This window comes from Pararge aegeria, chromosome 25, assembly GCF_905163445.1.
Source record: "Pararge aegeria chromosome 25, ilParAegt1.1, whole genome shotgun sequence".
Classification (NCBI taxonomy): Eukaryota; Metazoa; Arthropoda; class Insecta; order Lepidoptera; family Nymphalidae; genus Pararge; species Pararge aegeria.
In genome coordinates, this window is record NC_053204.1 from 8,801,968 (window position 1) to 8,820,000 (window position 18,033).

The following is an 18,033-nucleotide window of genomic DNA, read 5'->3' on the forward strand; positions in this document are numbered from 1 at the left end:
AAATTGTTGGTGGGTACTTATGTTTTCTCATTGATCGTCACATGACCGGATTTGATTCCAGTATTTAACATTGCAATTTATACTCTTCTAAGAGTGTTTTTTGGTGGAAATATCTCACGGTCAAACTACTCACGGTGGTGGTAGAGTCACCACAAACAGACAGAATTGACTTTTCAAAAAGTACTTCAAATAAAATGAATTTTGGTTATAACATATCTTTTTTCGTTGTGAAAACTAGGCACACCACCAGATTGGGCAGGGCGAATAATATTTTATTTTTATATTAATCAAACATCGTATAGAATGACAAAAAAAATCTTTATGGACCGCTGATAAAAATGAAAACATAATCTAGTAGGTACATATAACATACATAGCCTACCTCATGGTTCGGACACGATGACGCGAGTTTCACGCTCTAGGTCCACTCATAAAGTACACATATTATATACACAGTATACATACGGCTCATGGAAAGCGTTCGGTGACGTGTTCAATGATTTTTGTTCGATGTTGTGTCGATACAAGATTAATTTTTTACTTTTTATAATTGGTAGGTCAAGCGAAGTGCCCACAAAAAAGCAACACTTCGCTGCAAGGAATACTTACTTCCTTTTACGTGCCGCCCTGTGTCCATAACCGGAAGCGCAGGTTCTAAGCCTAATGTGCCTTCAGACCGGAACACAGCATTGCAACAATGCTGCTTAGCGACAGAAATAAGCTTGGTGGTAATACTTTCCCGGATGAGCTGTGACAGAAACGAGAACATGCTGGTTTACTGGCACCCTCCATAACGCGAGATCGAACACGCGCGGTCAATCAACCCACTATACGCTTACATAAAAGGATACCTCTCAGGTTCATCATAGATAATCATGTCAACCAACGAACGTTTAAATTAAATATTCATTTATTTCAAGTTTCCCCAGTTTACAATCGCTTTTGAAACGTTAATTGATTCTATTTGTAGTGACTCTACCACCGGTTCGGAAGGCAGGGGTATTCGCGATAGAGATCCAGCACAAAAAGCTAAATAGTTGTACTACTAAAATAATGAAAGTTAGGATGGTAAAGTCGCGAGTGCCAGCTAGTATAAAATAACGGCGGCTAACCGAGGCATCTCCGTCGTACTCCAATCCTCCCCTAACCCCCTGTGTACGCTCTCAAGTGACACTCGCGACATAATCGCGTGGATATGATGACCCCGCTCTGACACCCGCACAATATCCGACTCAGCCACTCGTGGGGTCAAGCGGCTGGGATTATTGGAACAAAGAGAGTATACAGACGTGGCATGTTTCTATGCCCAATTAACAATTGTATCTACCTTCACAATTATCTGTACCACCATTAATATTATCAACCCATTGCGGCCCACTAAATTAAAAAAAAATGTACTGCTACCATACACACAGCGACATCTAGCCCCAAAATAAGCGCAGCCTGATATATATATATATATATATATATATAGATTAATATGCACCACCTACCTCTCGTCTTGAGCAGCGTTTTACGCCATTGGTTGTCTGGTAGAGATCGCTATGTAGCGATAAGGCCGCCAAATTGTATACATCGTTTAAATTAATTATTTTATAATTTTTCCCGTATTTTTATGTGGTCTACAATAAAAGTGTATTCATTCATTCATTCATCTTAGACTAATATATGAAGCTGAAGAGTTTGTTTGTTTACTTGAACGCGATGATCTCATAAACTACTGGTTCGATTTGAAAAATTGTTTCGGTGTTGGATAGCCCATTTATCGAGGAAGGCTATAGGCCAAGGCCGTGGTTTCGAATCCCACAGCTGGAGAACGTTTTTGTGATGAATATTTTTTTTTTTTCAGTGTCTGGGTGTTTATCTGTATATTATAAGTACTACTCGTAGGTCCCTCGCGACTTCGTCCACGTATAAGTCAACCTTAAAAGATAGACCTATGTTATCGAGAACTATTTTTTAGAACTTTTAAAGTTAAACAACTTCGTCATACATAATTTTGTCGAAACTTCACGTTTACGCACGCAGTAAAATCTTTCAAAAGGAAAAAAAAACCCGAATTCGAATCTTTCTTAATTGATGCTATGCTCCTATTGGTTTTAGTGTGATGATATATAACCTATAGCCATGTAGACCTGTAGTTCCCGAGATCATCGCTTTCCGGTGAACAAACAAACTCTTCAGCTTTATATATCCCAATCGACGGCCGATTGGTGCAGTGGGCAGCGACCCTGCTTTCTGAGTCCAAGGCCGTGGGTTCGATTCCCACAACTGGAAAATGTTTGTATGATGAACATGTATGTCTTTCAGTGTCTGGGTGTTTATCAATATTTTATAAGTATTTATGTATATTATTATTCATAAAATTATTCATCTGTTATCTTAGTACCCATAACACAAGCTACGCTTACTTTGGGACTAGATGGCGATGTGTGTAATGTCGTAGTATATTTTATTTACATTAGTATAAGATAAGGTAACGGTGAAACTGCTTTTCATCTAGTCGATTAATAAAGTCGAACTTCGGTAGTTAAATATTAAACTTGTTTGCGGTCAAACCGTGAGGTCGAAGACTTAACCGGTTTCGTTTTTAGCGTGTTCGTCCAAGATCCTGATTCTTTAACTCGCACAGTTATCTTACTCTACATCTTAAAAGCGTCGACTGTGACACATTCACAGAAAATACTATGAAATATTTTGTCTGGTGGGAGGCTTCGGCCGTTGCTAGTTACCACCTTACCAACAAAGATGTCGCGTAGAAACCGATTTGGGGTATGGGTTTAATATAAGAGCCATACCCTTAACAGGTTAGCGCGCTACTATCTTAAGTTAAGGGCTAATCTGACGACCTCACTGGCGCAACGGTGAGCGCTGTCAAAAATCGATTAGGAGTATAACTACCATACTCCCTAACAGGTTAGCCCACTACCATCTTAGACTGCATTATCTCTTACCAGGTGAGATTGCAGTCAGGGCTAACTTGTAGTGGAATAAAAAAAACTTTAGTGAAGCAAAAAATATACTAGAGTAACAAGAACTTAATTTTGCTCTATAAATTCAAATTCAAATTCAAATTCATTTATTTCAAGTAGGCCTACTTTATAAGCACTTTTGAAACGTTAAGTATGTATGTTTGTGTGACTCTACCACCGGTTCGGAAAGCAGATTCTACCGAGAAGAGCCGGCAAGAAACTCAGTAGTTGCTCTTTTCCAACATCAACATTTACAATCATTTTGCTATCTTGCGGGAGATGAGAGCGAGGCTGGCTGCTTCCATTCTACTTTGTCATTGAGGAATTCATCAAATGTATAGTAACCTCGCTGTACTAGATGCGTTTTTACACATTTTTTAAATGTATGCATTGGTAGGTTAAGAATTTCCTAATCCAACAATTATAATCCGTGAAAAGCAGGAAAATCTGTGTCTCTCAGACAAAAAGCTCGCTCGCTTAGTCTAAGTCGGAAGGATAGTATCTAACCACCTCTGAAGCTACCGACACCACCGTAGAAAACTCTACTAACATTTTTACTTGTTTAATTGGTGTCGGTCTTTTATCTTCAATAGGGTTTTCATAGGTCAGCAAACACCTTGGCCCAGTTCGAGCAGTTCCTGGTTGAAATCGGAGCTCTGATTGACCAGAGTCACCGGGGCCGAATACTCGTTGCCAGAGATCTCAATGCTAAATCTAGAGCTTGGGGATCCCCGCCAACCGATGCGCGTGTCGAGGCACTCGAGGAGTGGGCTTGTTTAGCAGGCCTAGAGGTACTGAACCGTGTTTCAGTTCAAACGTGCGTGCGGCAACAGGGTGGATCCATTGTAGACGTGACTTTTGCCGATTCCATCCTAGTACGCCGTATTTAGGGCTGGGAAGTTCTGCAAGATGTAGAAACACTGTATGTATCCGACGTATTAGCCAACCCTTGCAAGGGGTCAGTCCTCGGTGGTCCATAAAGCGTCTGGACCGCGAGGCATTTCCGGAAGCCGCATCAGGGCAGGCGTGGTTGTCAGCAAGTGCACCCGGAAATCCGGTCGAAGAGGAGGCCGAGTGGCTTGGTCAGGTCATGTCACAAGTCTGTGACGCGGCCATAACACGGATTGGTCCTCAGCATCCGAGAGGCGGGTACTGGTGGTCTGATGAAATAGCACAGTTGCGTAATTCTTGCGTACCTGTGAGACGCCAATACAGCCGGTGCCGACGACGACACTCACGGGACGAAATGGAGGAGGAGCGCTCTTACACGCTTTGCTGAGAGCGGCAATATGGACGGCTAGAGATCTAGCTGAAAAAGAGATGTTGACAAGCCTCGAAGCTGATCCCTGGGGCAGGAAGGGCTTCAAAATGGTAAGGCGTAAGCTCCGCTCTAGGCCCTTCCACCGCTCACTGAATCTCTTCAATATACAAATCTCTTCCGCAATATATATATATATATAAGTAAACCTATGTATAAAACAATATTTGTAACTAAAGACAAGTAATAAATAAGTAACTACTATTACAAAGATAATAAATAAAAAATTATTTATTTAAACTCTATTTGCACACAAATAAAAATACAGAAGAAGAATAAAAAAAAACACAGACAGAAGAAGTATTCAATAGGCGGCCTTATCGCTTCGTAGCGATCTCTTCCAGGCAACCTTAGGATAAGGAAAACAAAAGGACAACATACTACAGGTTGTGCATATAAAAAAAAAATACATACCTACTAATAACTACATGCTAATACTTGAACTAGATTACACAAATAACATAATGCAAATATAAATATAATAATAATTAGTATGAAATGTGTATTTCATACTAATTGGGGATGTTATATGTAATATATTTATATAGATATTTATGTTATATATTTTATTTGTATTTATATATAATATATTTATATATATATATATATATATATATATATATATATATATATTTTATTTATATTTATATATTTGTATAATTTTTAAATCTTATTTATTGCACCACCTACCTCTTTTCTACGTTTTTTCCTTTTACGCCATTGGTTGCCTGGAAGAAATCGCTATGTAGCGATAAGGCCACCAAATTGTACTCTCTTGATTGTATTTATATCTTTGTAACTACTTTTTGTTTCTTTGGTGTACAATAAAAGTGTATTCATTCATTCATTCATAATGCATAATATAATAAATATAAAAAAAAAAAAAAAAAATAATAATAATAAACTAATATATACCTTAACATATAATAAATACATTAATAACAGTAAATACTACTACAAGTGGTCTTCAATGTAAACTATAGTGGTTTTTTGACAGCTTTCTTAAATATATAGAGTGACTTAGACTGCCTTACGTCGATTGGGAGCGCATTCCATAGCTCTATGGCTTACACTGTAAACGAGTGCTCATAGAACTTATTTCTATGAAAAGGCATACTCAAAGTCAGCGCGCGACACGATCTTAAATAGGCTTGCATTCCCAGAAAAGTGAACTTCTCCTTAAGATAAGAAGGAGTCTAAAAATGAAATACACAGTACAGAAGCGAAAGTACATGAAAATCCCGGAGACGGCGAATAGGGAGCCACTTGAGTTTTTGTTGAAATTCGGAAACGTGGTCTTATTTGCGTAGGCCAAATATGAACCGAATAGCAAGATTTTGGAGTTGCTCAAGTTTGTTAATCTGGTCTTCAGTCAAATTACGAAAGCTTGCATCCGCATAATCGAGAATTGAGAGAAGGATAGAATGTGCTATGATAGCAAAAAGTTATGAAACTTTGGTTGGGATTGACAGAACAGATCGTAGGCGTCGCAATGAATGCATTGTCGCAAATGTTTTCATATTCAGTTCCTTAATAAATTATATTTACTTAAAAATAATATAATAAATTATATATATGAAAAAAAAAAAAATTTCTCTGTTTTTATTTTTGTTTTGTTGTATTTTTCTGTGTTCTTTCTTTAGTTCTTTCTCGTTTCAATTTTGTATAATTCGATCTACTATGTATTTATTAAGAGTAATTGGTGTTAACCGCACTGATTGAATTTTAAAATAAATCCCTACTTCCCTATCCCTATCCCTACTAATATTATAAATGTCAATGTAAGTTTGTTTGTTACGCTTTCACGCAAAAACTGCTTAACCGATCCTCATGAAACTTTGTACACATATTCTTGGAAGTGTTAGAAGTAATATAGAATACTTTTTATCCAGAAATTAAGCTCGGTTCCTTTGGGAGAGTGGATCAAAGTGTTTGACGATTTTACACCATAACTCCGACAATTATAACCGATTTAAATAATTATTTTTGTACTATAGAGGTTATATTATGTGTTTAATTTTGCCCAAACTTTATGTAGATCTGATGAATGTGGTTGGATATAGAGGACAGAACTCCAAGGCGGACAGCAGCAAACCCCTCATTTAAGGCTTAGCTATACTGAATACTTTAAATTTCTTTAGATCTAAAACTAAATTTAATGCCACATCAAAAAACAAAATCAAAAGCAGACGAAGTCGCGGCCAACAGCTAGTACATAATAAATTAAATATGAAATAAAATAAATTTCTGTGTTTTTATTTTTGTTTTGTTGTATTTTTCTGTGTTCTTTCTTTCGTTCTCGTTTCAATTTGTATCTATAATTCGATCTACTAGGTATGTATTTAATAATTTTCCTGTGTTCTTTATTTTGTTCTCGTTTCAATTTTGTATAGTTCGATCTACTGTGTATTTAATTAAAGTAATTTGTGTTGACAGTACTGATTGAATTTCAAAATAAATAAATAATAAATGACTAAGTTGTTGAGCTGGACGTTATATGTATATCTTCCGTTTCCACAGGCGAAACGTCTTAACGGCAATGGGGAGCTGGCCGCCATCAAGGTGATAAAGCTTGAGCCGGGCGACGACTTCGCAATCATCCAGCAGGAGATCCTCATGATGAAAGACTGCCGGCATCCCAACATCGTCGCCTACTACGGCTCCTACCTTCGCCGGGATAAGCTCTGGATCTCCATGGAGTACTGCGGCGGAGGCAGCTTGCAGGTGGGCTTTTTCAATTCCCTCGATTGCAATCTCACCTTGTGTTGGTCTATGGTAGCGGGCTAACCTGTCAATGAGAATGGTAGTTATAACTACCATTTGGTGCGATGTCGCGCAGAAACCTATTACCCACACCCTATAGGGGTGTACCCCTAGATTTCAACGCGACATCGCACCGGAACACTAAATCGCTTAGCGGCACGCCTTTGTCGTTAGTCGTGCTCCCAACTTACTAGATGAGAGAAAACTCAGAAATTATAAATTGCGTTGCCACTGCGGGGAATCGAACTCTGGACCTCCTATTTAAATTCAAAGCGCTCACCAATGCGCCAAGGGTGTTATAAGTGCGAAGTGTGTGTGGTTGTTAGTAAAAAGTTGTAAAGTAATTCTTACCAGTGGCGTGCACGTTTGGATCAGGGTAGGCATAAAGTAGTAAAATGGCATAGAATGTCAAAATCCGCCACTGTTGCCACTTATATAAAAATGTTACGGTAGGCAGCGCTTGTGTGCATGTATGAAGGGCACGCCACTGATCCTTACTAGCAAACTTAATATAATTGCGAAAGTTTTTTTTTTTTTTTTTTCTCTTGTGGTTGAAAAGCTTTATGGATACTTTTCGGCAGGACAGAGGTTAGGTGATAGGACCTAGATTAATATAGGCTACTTTTTATTCCAGGGAAAGCAAAACGGTTCCCACGGGATTTGTTAAAACCTGTAATAAAGAAGGACGAAAACGCGGACAAAAGCTTATAAAAATGATATAACGAAATTAATTGTATTAAATCGCAGTTTTATTATTGCAGGACATTTACCATGTCACCGGGCCCCTAACGGAGCTGCAGATAGCGTATATGTGCAAGGAGACGCTCATGGGCCTGTCGTATTTGCACAGTATGGGCAAAATGCACAGGTTAGTAGAGAAAATGACCTTCACACAAGCACGTCCGCAAGCAAGCAAGCAAGCCGTCTCTCCAGCTACCGAGTCTCCTATATTTTACACGAACTACCTTCAAGACAAAGCGAAGATCCCCTTTGCCCCTCTATAGTGCTTACGTAATACTTGAACGGTCCCTTCGTATATTTATTTATTATATCTATCTATCTTCTACCTTCTATATATCTATCTTCTATATATATAAAAGAGAAAGTGTGTGGGTATGTTCCGTATAGGCTCCAAAACGGCTGGACCGATTTCAATGAAACTTTCAGGGAATCTCCGGATTGACCTGGCGAGTAATCCTGTAAAGTTTGGTGACGATCGGAGCACTCCTATTTTTGAACTGTCAAACTGTCAAAGACAGCTTTTATTTACTATGATGATAGTCTATTGTTGGGTGTACATGGGTGTAGGTAATGATCTTCACCCGCTCGAGAAGAGAATAGAAGAGAATGAAGACGGAGAGAAATAAATGATTTAATATATTATGAGACTTAAATTAAAAATTTAATGATGTAAGTTTATGGTTTAAAAAAAATAAAGCAAAGTCTAGCCCGGCGAAGCGGGCTGGGTACGCTAGTCTTAATATATATAAATCTCCTGTCACGATGTTTGTCCGCGATGGACTCCTAAACTACTAAACCGATTTTAAATTGAATTGGCACACCGTAAGCAGTCTGGTCCAACTTAAGAGATAGGATAGTTAATAGATAGATCTTTAATTATAGTCGCAATTTTATTTTATTGCAAATTTTTTGTCTATAAATAATATGGTATTATATATACTACTATACTCCTTTAAGGCTTAGCGATACTGAATACTTTAAAAGCAAAATCAAACGCAGACGAAGTCGCGGGCAACAGCTAGTAGTATATATAAATTACGCGTCACGTTGTTTGTCCGTGATGAACTCCTAAACTACTTAACCGAGTTTAATCAAATTTACACACCGTGTGCAATTTGATCTAACTTGAAAGATAGGATAGCTATTATCCCCAAATTCGGCTTAGTTCCTTTGGGAGAGGGGATGAAAATGTTTGACGATTTCACACCCTAACTCCGTGAAAACTGAACAAATTTTATTAATTCGGATGTAAAAGGCGTAGAATCACAGGCTTTCCAGACGTTTTTGCTTCACTTCTGATTTTATAGAACCGAGAAGTTGGTTTGGTCTATCGCGCTCGTATCAGCAACTACTGGTTCGAATTAGAAAGATCTTCTTGTGTTCGATAATCCATTTTTTGAGAGAAGCTATAGACATCAGAAGGTATTAATGATAAATGTTGCAAAAACATAGAAAAAATATTCCTTTTTCTATTATCCGTAACTTTTTTTTAACCAGCTGAGGGTAGGTGGAAAAATATTGCTTATAAACAGAGCAATACTTCGCAGGGCATGTAAGGAGCACGTCCTGCAACATGCCGCCCCGTGTCCATTTATTTGAGGCGTAGGTGTTAAACTTCATGTGTCTGTAATTACACCGGCATTAACGCCATTCGGAACGGAACACAGAAATGCTAATTTTTGTAATTTTTATTAATGTTTTTACCTACACTTGGAGGAATTATTAAACACTAATAAAAATTATAAAAAAAGCAATGTGTCATCTCTCGTTTAAAACGTGTCTCATTGTAATATGAACCTTTGAAAAAGTTGATCGAAACTGCAACGTTTTCCTACTAGATGACGCTACAGCCGCTATAAGACTGGATGGGAAAGGCATATACTAATTTCGGCGTCGACGGTAGGATAGCCGTAGCTTAATTGGAGAAAGGCTGCGATTCCCAGGGAGTCGCAGGTTCAAATCCTGTAGGTTCCGACAATTTTTATATGCATTTTAAATTTATAAAACAGAAATGTTGCTTAGCGTCAGAAATAAGCATGGCGTTAGTACTTCCCCGGACTAGCTCTGTCACAAAATGAAGAGCATTTTGTGCTTCTACTTGAAACTAGGAAACTAAGGAAATATTTTGAAAACCCAATCTGACCACTGCTAAATCTTCCACAGAGACATAAAAGGTGCAAATATCCTGTTGACGGAATGCGGTGATGTGAAGCTGGCGGACTTTGGAGTATCAGCTCAAATTACAGCCACCATCAACAAGAGGAAGAGTTTTATAGGAACACCGTATTGGATGGCCCCTGAGGTAGGTACATCATCTACAGCCTACCATGGTCCCATGGCACCAACTTTACCAAATGAAATCTTTGAGATGTCTCAATAAGTTCAAAGTTTATATAAAACGTAAGCTTACAGGACAACCCTAATATAATATTAAGGATAACTTGAACGATAAAAAAGCTTGGGTGTGAATTGCTCTAGCTTCATAGCTTAATATAAATAAACTGTGAGATATTTATAACAAAAAAAAATACCCGGCTAAGTTTGTTGTGGGCTCTTCTTAGACCAGGGCGCGTTTGGAACCCTCGTAGCTTTAGGTTTAAGTTGGCGTACGAAGTTTTCACCATCCCCTTACAATTATGTAAACACTTATGAACGCTTCATAAGTGCCTGTGATAGGCCTACATGAATAAAGACATTTTGAATTTGAATTTGAATTTGCACGGGCCTTGCCTTCTCATCAATATAACAAGGCTCGAAGTCACTTAGCGTCACGTAGCTATCATCTATCTCTACGCAGTGGCGTGCACAAGGTTATTGACCAGGGTAAAGCTGGAAAATGGCAAACAATGGAAAAATCCTCTTCCAATACGAGTTATATGAAATTTTAAGGGCAGTGCATTAGTGCATATATGAAATGCAAGCTACTGTATTGAATTAAAAATGAGGAGATCTGTGGAAGAGCTAGAGTTACCGATATAGCTCAGCGAGTCGCGAAGCTCAAGTGGCAATGGGCGGGGCAGATAGCTCGGAGAAACAATGGACACTGGGGTCCCAAGGTGCTGGAATGAAGACATCAGGCGAGCCGCTGTGAACCGCTGGAAACAAACGGACCGTGGATTGTGGAACTCCCTACAAAAGACCCATGTTCAGCAGTCGGCGTCGATCGGCTGAAATGATAATGATTATCAATAAATAGATAAATAAATATACTACGACTATACACACATTGCCATCTAGCCCCGAAGTGAATTATTAATAGTATGCTATTATATACAACCAGACACTGAAAAACACCCATACACTTAAAAATCACCCAGACACTGAAAAACATTCATGTTCATCACACAAACATTTTCCTTGGACTCCAAAAGCAGGGCCGCTGCCCACTGAGCTAATCGGCCGTCAAAATATTACTGCATCCTGGTGCAACGGTGAGCGTAAGTGGGACGTTCCGAGTTCGATTACCGGCAGGGTCGATTTAAAATTTATAATTTGTGAATTTTGTCTGGTTTGGTGATAGGCCTTGGCTAGTTACCATCTTATCGACTAAGACGTGCCGCTAAGCGATTTAGCGTTCCGGTACGATGTCGCGTAGAAACTGTTTAGGGAGATTGCTTTAATGTCACTTCCATACGTCTAACAAATTTGGTTCAACAACTGCATCGTCACTTATCGGCGGGTGATATTTCAGTGAAGGGCTAACTTGCAGTGGAATTAAATAAAAAAAAAAAACAAAGTTTTACAAATATTTGAGGGTAACCAATGCTTTTGTACAATATGAAGTGCCACAGTGATGTACTGCAGGCATCAGCTTGTTAATCATTATTTTTATATTAAACGATGTTTATTATATTTTGTTTCAGGTAGCAGCAGTAGAGAGAAAAGGTGGTTACAATCAACTCTGTGATATTTGGGCGTGTGGGATTACGGCAATAGGTAAATCAACTTTGATCATCAACTTTAATAAATTTGATTACAAACATACTGTGGCGTGCATAGAGTGTATGCACAGGGTATGCAGGTGATATAAAATGAATAAAACCTCCAGTACGAGTTATAAAAAACTTAAGGACAGGCGTTGTAAGAGTAAGGGTGCTCCCTCACCGGGAGCATTCACGTGTACTGTAACATTATAGATTCGTCTTTGAGCATTACATTACAATTCTACCTCCCTGACGCTCCCTCACCGGGAGCATTCACGTGTACTGTAACATTATAGATTCGTCTTTGAGCATTACATTACAATTCTACCTCCCTGACTGACGAGTATTTGCGTGTAATGTAATATTGATTCGACTTTGAGCATTTTCAGCATTTCATAGCAAGATGTCAGACGAAGCGGTCGTTGTGCTGAGTGCGGCAATATTAATTCGACATTGTTATTTACGTAAAAAAAAAACACAGAAGAAACGATATTGGTGTCATGAATTATATCAAAACCGGCAAAATACAGGCGGTTTGGATATTTTAGAAAGAATCAACCGACCCATAAGTAAACTTAAAATGTTTTTAAGAATCTCTTCTTCGGATTTTGAACACTTAATAAATCTCATTGGACCATATGTTAAAAAAGAAGATACTAATTATAGACAAGCAATAACAGTGCAAGAAAGATTAGCTGTTACGTTACGATTTTACGCATCTGGTGATTCTTATTCAAGCTTGCAGGTTACTTTTAGAATGTCCAATCAGATTATAAGTTGTATTATCAAAGAAGTGAGTGAAGCTATAATTGGATGTTTAAAAGAAAATATACTGGTGAGTTTATTAATCTAGTTTATTAATCAATCAGATCTCCAAATTCACGCATAAACCCCTCACTTTCTTGGCTATTAATACTGGCTTCAGGCGAAGAAAGTTGGGCGTCTGCAGTGGATGGAACTGCTGCTGGTGAGGGTGTACTTTGGAGGCCTGATGGTCCAGCATGGTTTGATTCATTACGCGAAAGTTGAGAATCAGGAGTCCAATATCCATGTTGCTGGTACATGTACTCATATTCACCGCGATCGGCACTAAACAAGATATTGGAAATGTGGTGCTGTACACAGGCCCTAGTATTTTGAGAGTACGTCTTGAGTTTTTCAGTAATAAATTTCCCAAAAGTAGTGCATTCATCCGATTTAGCAGAAGTAAAGTCTTGCAAAATTTGGAAAGTCGAGTGCATTATTTCATCACTTCCATCCACCTTCGCTTTTTTCCGTTGTGGTGCATCAGGATTTTCAGGTGGCTTGTTGCGAGTCTCCTGCAAGTCTTGTGTCCCAGGTTCACAAGGAATCTAAAACAAGGTTTTTTTTTTCAGTTACCTAGCATACCAGATGGTTGGCTAAATTTGGCTGAAAACTTCAATAACCAGTGGAATTTCCCTCATTGTGTCGGCGCTATAGATGGCAAACATGTAGTCCTGCAAGCCCCATACAGAAGTGGAAGCGATTACTATAATTTTAAAGGTTTTTTTAGTATAGTTCTATTTGCGGCTGTGGATTCAAATTACAATATAATATATATAAACTGTGGCTGTCAAGGGAGAATCTCTGATGGAGGAGTATTTAATAATTGTAATTTGTATACTAAAATGCAGAATAAATCTTTGAATCTACCACAGCCAAGAGCATTGCCGATGCGGAACAAAGAAATTCCTTATTATTTTATTGGGGATGAAGCTTTCGCATTATCAGAAAATATAATGAAAGTGTATTCAGGACATCATCGTAAAGGAACAAAGGAGAGAATTTATAATTACAGACTTTGTAGAGCACGGAGAGTAGTCGAAAATGTGTTTGGCATTATGTCAGCAGTTTTCCGAGTGTTGCGGAAACCCATGTTATTGCAACCAGAAAATGCTACTTTAGTAGTTAATGCCATAGCACACCTACATAACTTCTTACGAAGAAATCGGCGAAGTAGGGATTTGTACACACCTCCGGGATCTTTTGACAGGGACAATTTAGGAGTAATCACACCAGGATCTTGGAGGGCTGATACCGAAGAAAAGGCTGGTTTAATGGATTTGGATGAACAACAAGAAGCAGCACAAATAGTTCCTCAAGAGATACGTGAAGAAATTAGTAATTATTGTTCGCAAGAAGGAGCAGTACCATGGCAAAACGAATATGCTTAATGTTTATTAATGTCCTGCTTTATTTAGCCTTGATAGGTTAAAAAATATTTAAAACCTGTGTAAACAGATATTAAATGTAATATACATAATATACTAACTGAATCTGTTGTCTTCCGTGGTTCATATCTGTCCAGTATAAATGATAAAGCTGCATATGCGAACCAGGTACTAGTATATACTTCTTCTGCACCTGAAATATAGATTATGTAATATGTACTGAATTGAATAAATTAATAAATAAATAAATAAATAAATAAATGGTGAAGGCACCTATAGTCCACTTGTTTAGGTATGCGGATGCCCAGTTTTGAAGTGTAATCAACATTGATCAAGATCATTTCTAATCAAGTTTACATTTTTTCTAAACAAATGGCCTATAGTGAAGGTATCATCAACAAACAAAACATGCCCTAGGTACACACGAGTCGTGTGGAATGTGACCTCTCCGCCACTCACACTCACCCCTTGCTTGTCACAGTTATTGTCATGACTAAAGTAGATGTAGGTACATAAATAAAATATGTTACCCACCTTTTCCGGTTCCTGAAGCACTTTTTTTCATTTTGCTCTTTTCTCTTCTAAGAGATGCTAACAGGCTTGTGATTTTCTTTTGACATTCTTCTACGGTTATTCCAAATTGATCCGATAATTTCACCCAACCGTCTTGTTTTATTATTTTATTAAAGTGTTGAGGATGCTTAGGGTCCCATAATTCCCTGATTTCCCTATATTTTTCTATGAATAATAGAGTCTTCTCTTTGTCCCAAGCCATTACTTAAATTTACAACTGTCCGTGACGCCAAAAAAATCTCCGAAGCGTCAGAAACACTTTATGACAACGTGCGTTCACTTCACTGTCACGTAGGCTACTGAGCGGGCGGGCGGGGGGCTAGGGGCAGTGAAGCCCCCCGCCCGCCCGCTGAAGCTGTGAAGCGCATTGATGTTACAAGTTGTATCAAGATATTACACATTGTATCAATACAAGGTGCGCATTGTAATGCTCGGTTCTCCTCCTTCACTGATGTATGCCCGTTTTGTATCATTACAAGGTGCGCATTGTAATGCTCGGTTCTCCTCCTTCACTGATGTAATGCTCAAATCTGTAACGTTACATAACACGCGAATGCTCCCGGTGAGGGAGCACCCTTATGTGATGTCTTAGGGTGCTGCATCCTCAACACTTTAATAAAATAATAAAACAAGACGGTTGGGTGAAATTATCGGATCAATTTGGAATAACCGTAGAAGAATGTCAAAAGAAAATCACAAGCCTGTTAGCATCTCTTAGAAGAGAAAAGAGCAAAATGAAAAAAAGTGCTTCAGGAACCGGAAAAGGTGGGTAACATATTTTATTTATGTACCTACATCTACTTTAGTCATGACAATAACTGTGACAAGCAAGGGGTGAGTGTGAGTGGCGGAGAGGTCACATTCCACACGACTCGTGTGTACCTAGGGCATGTTTTGTTTGTTGATGATACCTTCACTATAGGCCATTTGTTTAGAAAAAATGTAAACTTGATTAGAAATGATCTTGATCAATGTTGATTACACTTCAAAACTGGGCATCCGCATACCTAAACAAGTGGACTATAGGTGCCTTCACCATTTATTTATTTATTTATTTATTTATTAATTTATTCAATTCAGTACATATTACATAATCTATATTTCAGGTGCAGAAGAAGTATATACTAGTACCTGGTTCGCATATGCAGCTTTATCATTTATACTGGACAGATATGAACCACGGAAGACAACAGATTCAGTTAGTATATTATGTATATTACATTTAATATCTGTTTACACAGGTTTTAAATATTTTTTAACCTATCAAGGCTAAATAAAGCAGGACATTAATAAACATTAAGCATATTCGTTTTGCCATGGTACTGCTCCTTCTTGCGAACAATAATTACTAATTTCTTCACGTATCTCTTGAGGAACTATTTGTGCTGCTTCTTGTTGTTCATCCAAATCCATTAAACCAGCATTTTCTTCGGTATCAGCCCTCCAAGATCCTGGTGTGATTACTCCTAAATTGTCCCTGTCAAAAGATCCCGGAGGTGTGTACAAATCCCTACTTCGCCGATTTCTTCGTAAGAAGTTATGTAGGTGTGCTATGGCATTAACTACTAAAGTAGCATTTTCTGGTTGCAATAACATGGGTTTCCGCAACACTCGGAAAACTGCTGACATAATGCCAAACACATTTTCGACTACTCTCCGTGCTCTACAAAGTCTGTAATTATAAATTCTCTCCTTTGTTCCTTTACGATGATGTCCTGAATACACTTTCATTATATTTTCTGATAATGCGAAAGCTTCATCCCCAATAAAATAATAAGGAATTTCTTTGTTCCGCATCGGCAATGCTCTTGGCTGTGGTAGATTCAAAGATTTATTCTGCATTTTAGTATACAAATTACAATTATTAAATACTCCTCCATCAGAGATTCTCCCTTGACAGCCACAGTTTATATATATTATATTGTAATTTGAATCCACAGCCGCAAATAGAACTATACTAAAAAAACCTTTAAAATTATAGTAATCGCTTCCACTTCTGTATGGGGCTTGCAGGACTACATGTTTGCCATCTATAGCGCCGACACAATGAGGGAAATTCCACTGGTTATTGAAGTTTTCAGCCAAATTTAGCCAACCATCTGGTATGCTAGGTAACTGAAAAAAAAAACCTTGTTTTAGATTCCTTGTGAACCTGGGACACAAGACTTGCAGGAGACTCGCAACAAGCCACCTGAAAATCCTGATGCACCACAACGGAAAAAAGCGAAGGTGGATGGAAGTGATGAAATAATGCACTCGACTTTCCAAATTTTGCAAGACTTTACTTCTGCTAAATCGGATGAATGCACTACTTTTGGGAAATTTATTACTGAAAAACTCAAGACGTACTCTCAAAATACTAGGGCCTGTGTACAGCACCACATTTCCAATATCTTGTTTAGTGCCGATCGCGGTGAATATGAGTACATGTACCAGCAACATGGATATTGGACTCCTGATTCTCAACTTTCGCGTAATGAATCAAACCATGCTGGACCATCAGGCCTCCAAAGTACACCCTCACCAGCAGCAGTTCCATCCACTGCAGACGCCCAACTTTCTTCGCCTGAAGCCAGTATTAATAGCCAAGAAAGTGAGGGGTTTATGCGTGAATTTGGAGATCTGATTGATTAATAAACTAGATTAATAAACTCACCAGTATATTTTCTTTTAAACATCCAATTATAGCTTCACTCACTTCTTTGATAATACAACTTATAATCTGATTGGACATTCTAAAAGTAACCTGCAAGCTTGAATAAGAATCACCAGATGCGTAAAATCGTAACGTAACAGCTAATCTTTCTTGCACTGTTATTGCTTGTCTATAATTAGTATCTTCTTTTTTAACATATGGTCCAATGAGATTTATTAAGTGTTCAAAATCCGAAGAAGAGATTCTTAAAAACATTTTAAGTTTACTTATGGGTCGGTTGATTCTTTCTAAAATATCCAAACCGCCTGTATTTTGCCGGTTTTGATATAATTCATGACACCAATATCGTTTCTTCTGTGTTTTTTTTTTACGTAAATAACAATGTCGAATTAATATTGCCGCACTCAGCACAACGACCGCTTCGTCTGACATCTTGCTATGAAATGCTGAAAATGCTCAAAGTCGAATCAATATTACATTACACGCAAATACTCGTCAGTCAGGGAGGTAGAATTGTAATGTAATGCTCAAAGACGAATCTATAATGTTACAGTACACGTGAATGCTCCCGGTGAGGGAGCGTCAGGGAGGTAGAATTGTAATGTAATGCTCAAAGACGAATCTATAATGTTACAGTACACGTGAATGCTCCCGGTGAGGGAGCACCCTTACGGGATCTTATTATTGGGCAAAGCTGCTGATATTGAAACTATATTCATATTGCAGAAAAGAGCTGTACGGTCAATATATAAACTTAAATCACGTGAATCCCTCCGTGAAAAATTTAAAGAAAAAGGTATACTTACGGTAGCCTCACAATATATTTATAACAATATAGTATTTGTAAGACAACATATTAGTCTTTATAAACAAAAAGTGGATATAAACAGTCGAC

General features: G+C 38.1%; 4 protein-coding genes across 6 annotated transcripts in view; 2 read left to right on the top strand and 2 right to left on the bottom strand.

Annotated features, from left to right (window-relative positions):
- LOC120634807 (mitogen-activated protein kinase kinase kinase kinase 5) overlaps window positions 1-18,033 on the top strand; it is a 60,808-nt gene that overhangs the window by 18,971 nt on the left and 23,804 nt on the right. For all 3 annotated transcript variants that reach the window (XM_039905616.1, XM_039905617.1, XM_039905619.1), the window contains exons 2-5: window positions 6,811-7,014; window positions 7,815-7,921; window positions 9,958-10,096; window positions 11,658-11,730. In XM_039905616.1, the coding sequence (XP_039761550.1) occupies window positions 6,811-7,014; window positions 7,815-7,921; window positions 9,958-10,096; window positions 11,658-11,730 (523 nt within the window). The remainder of the gene's footprint in view (window positions 1-6,810; window positions 7,015-7,814; window positions 7,922-9,957; window positions 10,097-11,657; window positions 11,731-18,033) is intronic.
- On the bottom strand, window positions 12,410-14,793 carry LOC120634810. The gene is made up of 3 exons (XM_039905622.1): window positions 14,444-14,793; window positions 14,011-14,102; window positions 12,410-13,069 (listed from the first exon to the last, which is right to left on the bottom strand). The coding sequence occupies exons 1-3, from the start codon at window positions 14,682-14,684 to the stop codon at window positions 12,575-12,577; spliced, it is 828 nt and encodes a 275-aa protein (XP_039761556.1). The 5' UTR covers window positions 14,685-14,793; the 3' UTR covers window positions 12,410-12,574.
- Window positions 15,118-17,139, top strand: LOC120634811. The gene is made up of 3 exons (XM_039905623.1): window positions 15,118-15,247; window positions 15,589-15,680; window positions 16,622-17,139. Exons 1-3 carry the CDS (start codon window positions 15,217-15,219, stop codon window positions 17,114-17,116), a joined length of 618 nt encoding a protein of 205 aa, XP_039761557.1. The 5' UTR covers window positions 15,118-15,216; the 3' UTR covers window positions 17,117-17,139.
- LOC120634809 (protein ANTAGONIST OF LIKE HETEROCHROMATIN PROTEIN 1-like) lies at window positions 15,677-17,801 on the bottom strand. Its single transcript, XM_039905621.1, has 2 exons — window positions 17,139-17,801; window positions 15,677-16,597 (listed from the first exon to the last, which is right to left on the bottom strand). The coding sequence occupies exons 1-2, from the start codon at window positions 17,568-17,570 to the stop codon at window positions 15,779-15,781; spliced, it is 1,251 nt and encodes a 416-aa protein (XP_039761555.1). The 5' UTR covers window positions 17,571-17,801; the 3' UTR covers window positions 15,677-15,778.

Bases quoted from the DNA above. Each gene is read 5' to 3' on its own strand.
- LOC120634810 (XM_039905622.1), bottom strand. From the start codon at position 14,684: ATGGCTTGGGACAAAGAGAAGACTCTATTATTCATAGAAAAATATAGG. The intron at 14,103-14,443 runs GTGGGTAACATA...TCTATATTTCAG, and splicing joins TGCTTCAGGAACCGGAAAAG to GTGCAGAAGAAGTATATACT. The intron at 13,070-14,010 runs GTTAGTATATTA...ACCTTGTTTTAG, and splicing joins CACGGAAGACAACAGATTCA to ATTCCTTGTGAACCTGGGAC.
- LOC120634811 (XM_039905623.1), top strand. From the start codon at position 15,217: ATGAAAAAAAGTGCTTCAGGAACCGGAAAAG. The intron at 15,248-15,588 runs GTGGGTAACATA...TCTATATTTCAG, and splicing joins TGCTTCAGGAACCGGAAAAG to GTGCAGAAGAAGTATATACT. The intron at 15,681-16,621 runs GTTAGTATATTA...ACCTTGTTTTAG, and splicing joins CACGGAAGACAACAGATTCA to ATTCCTTGTGAACCTGGGAC.
- LOC120634809 (XM_039905621.1), bottom strand. From the start codon at position 17,570: ATGTCAGACGAAGCGGTCGTTGTGCTGAGTGCGGCAATATTAATTCGA. The intron at 16,598-17,138 runs GTGAGTTTATTA...TTTTTTTTTCAG, and splicing joins GTTTAAAAGAAAATATACTG to TTACCTAGCATACCAGATGG.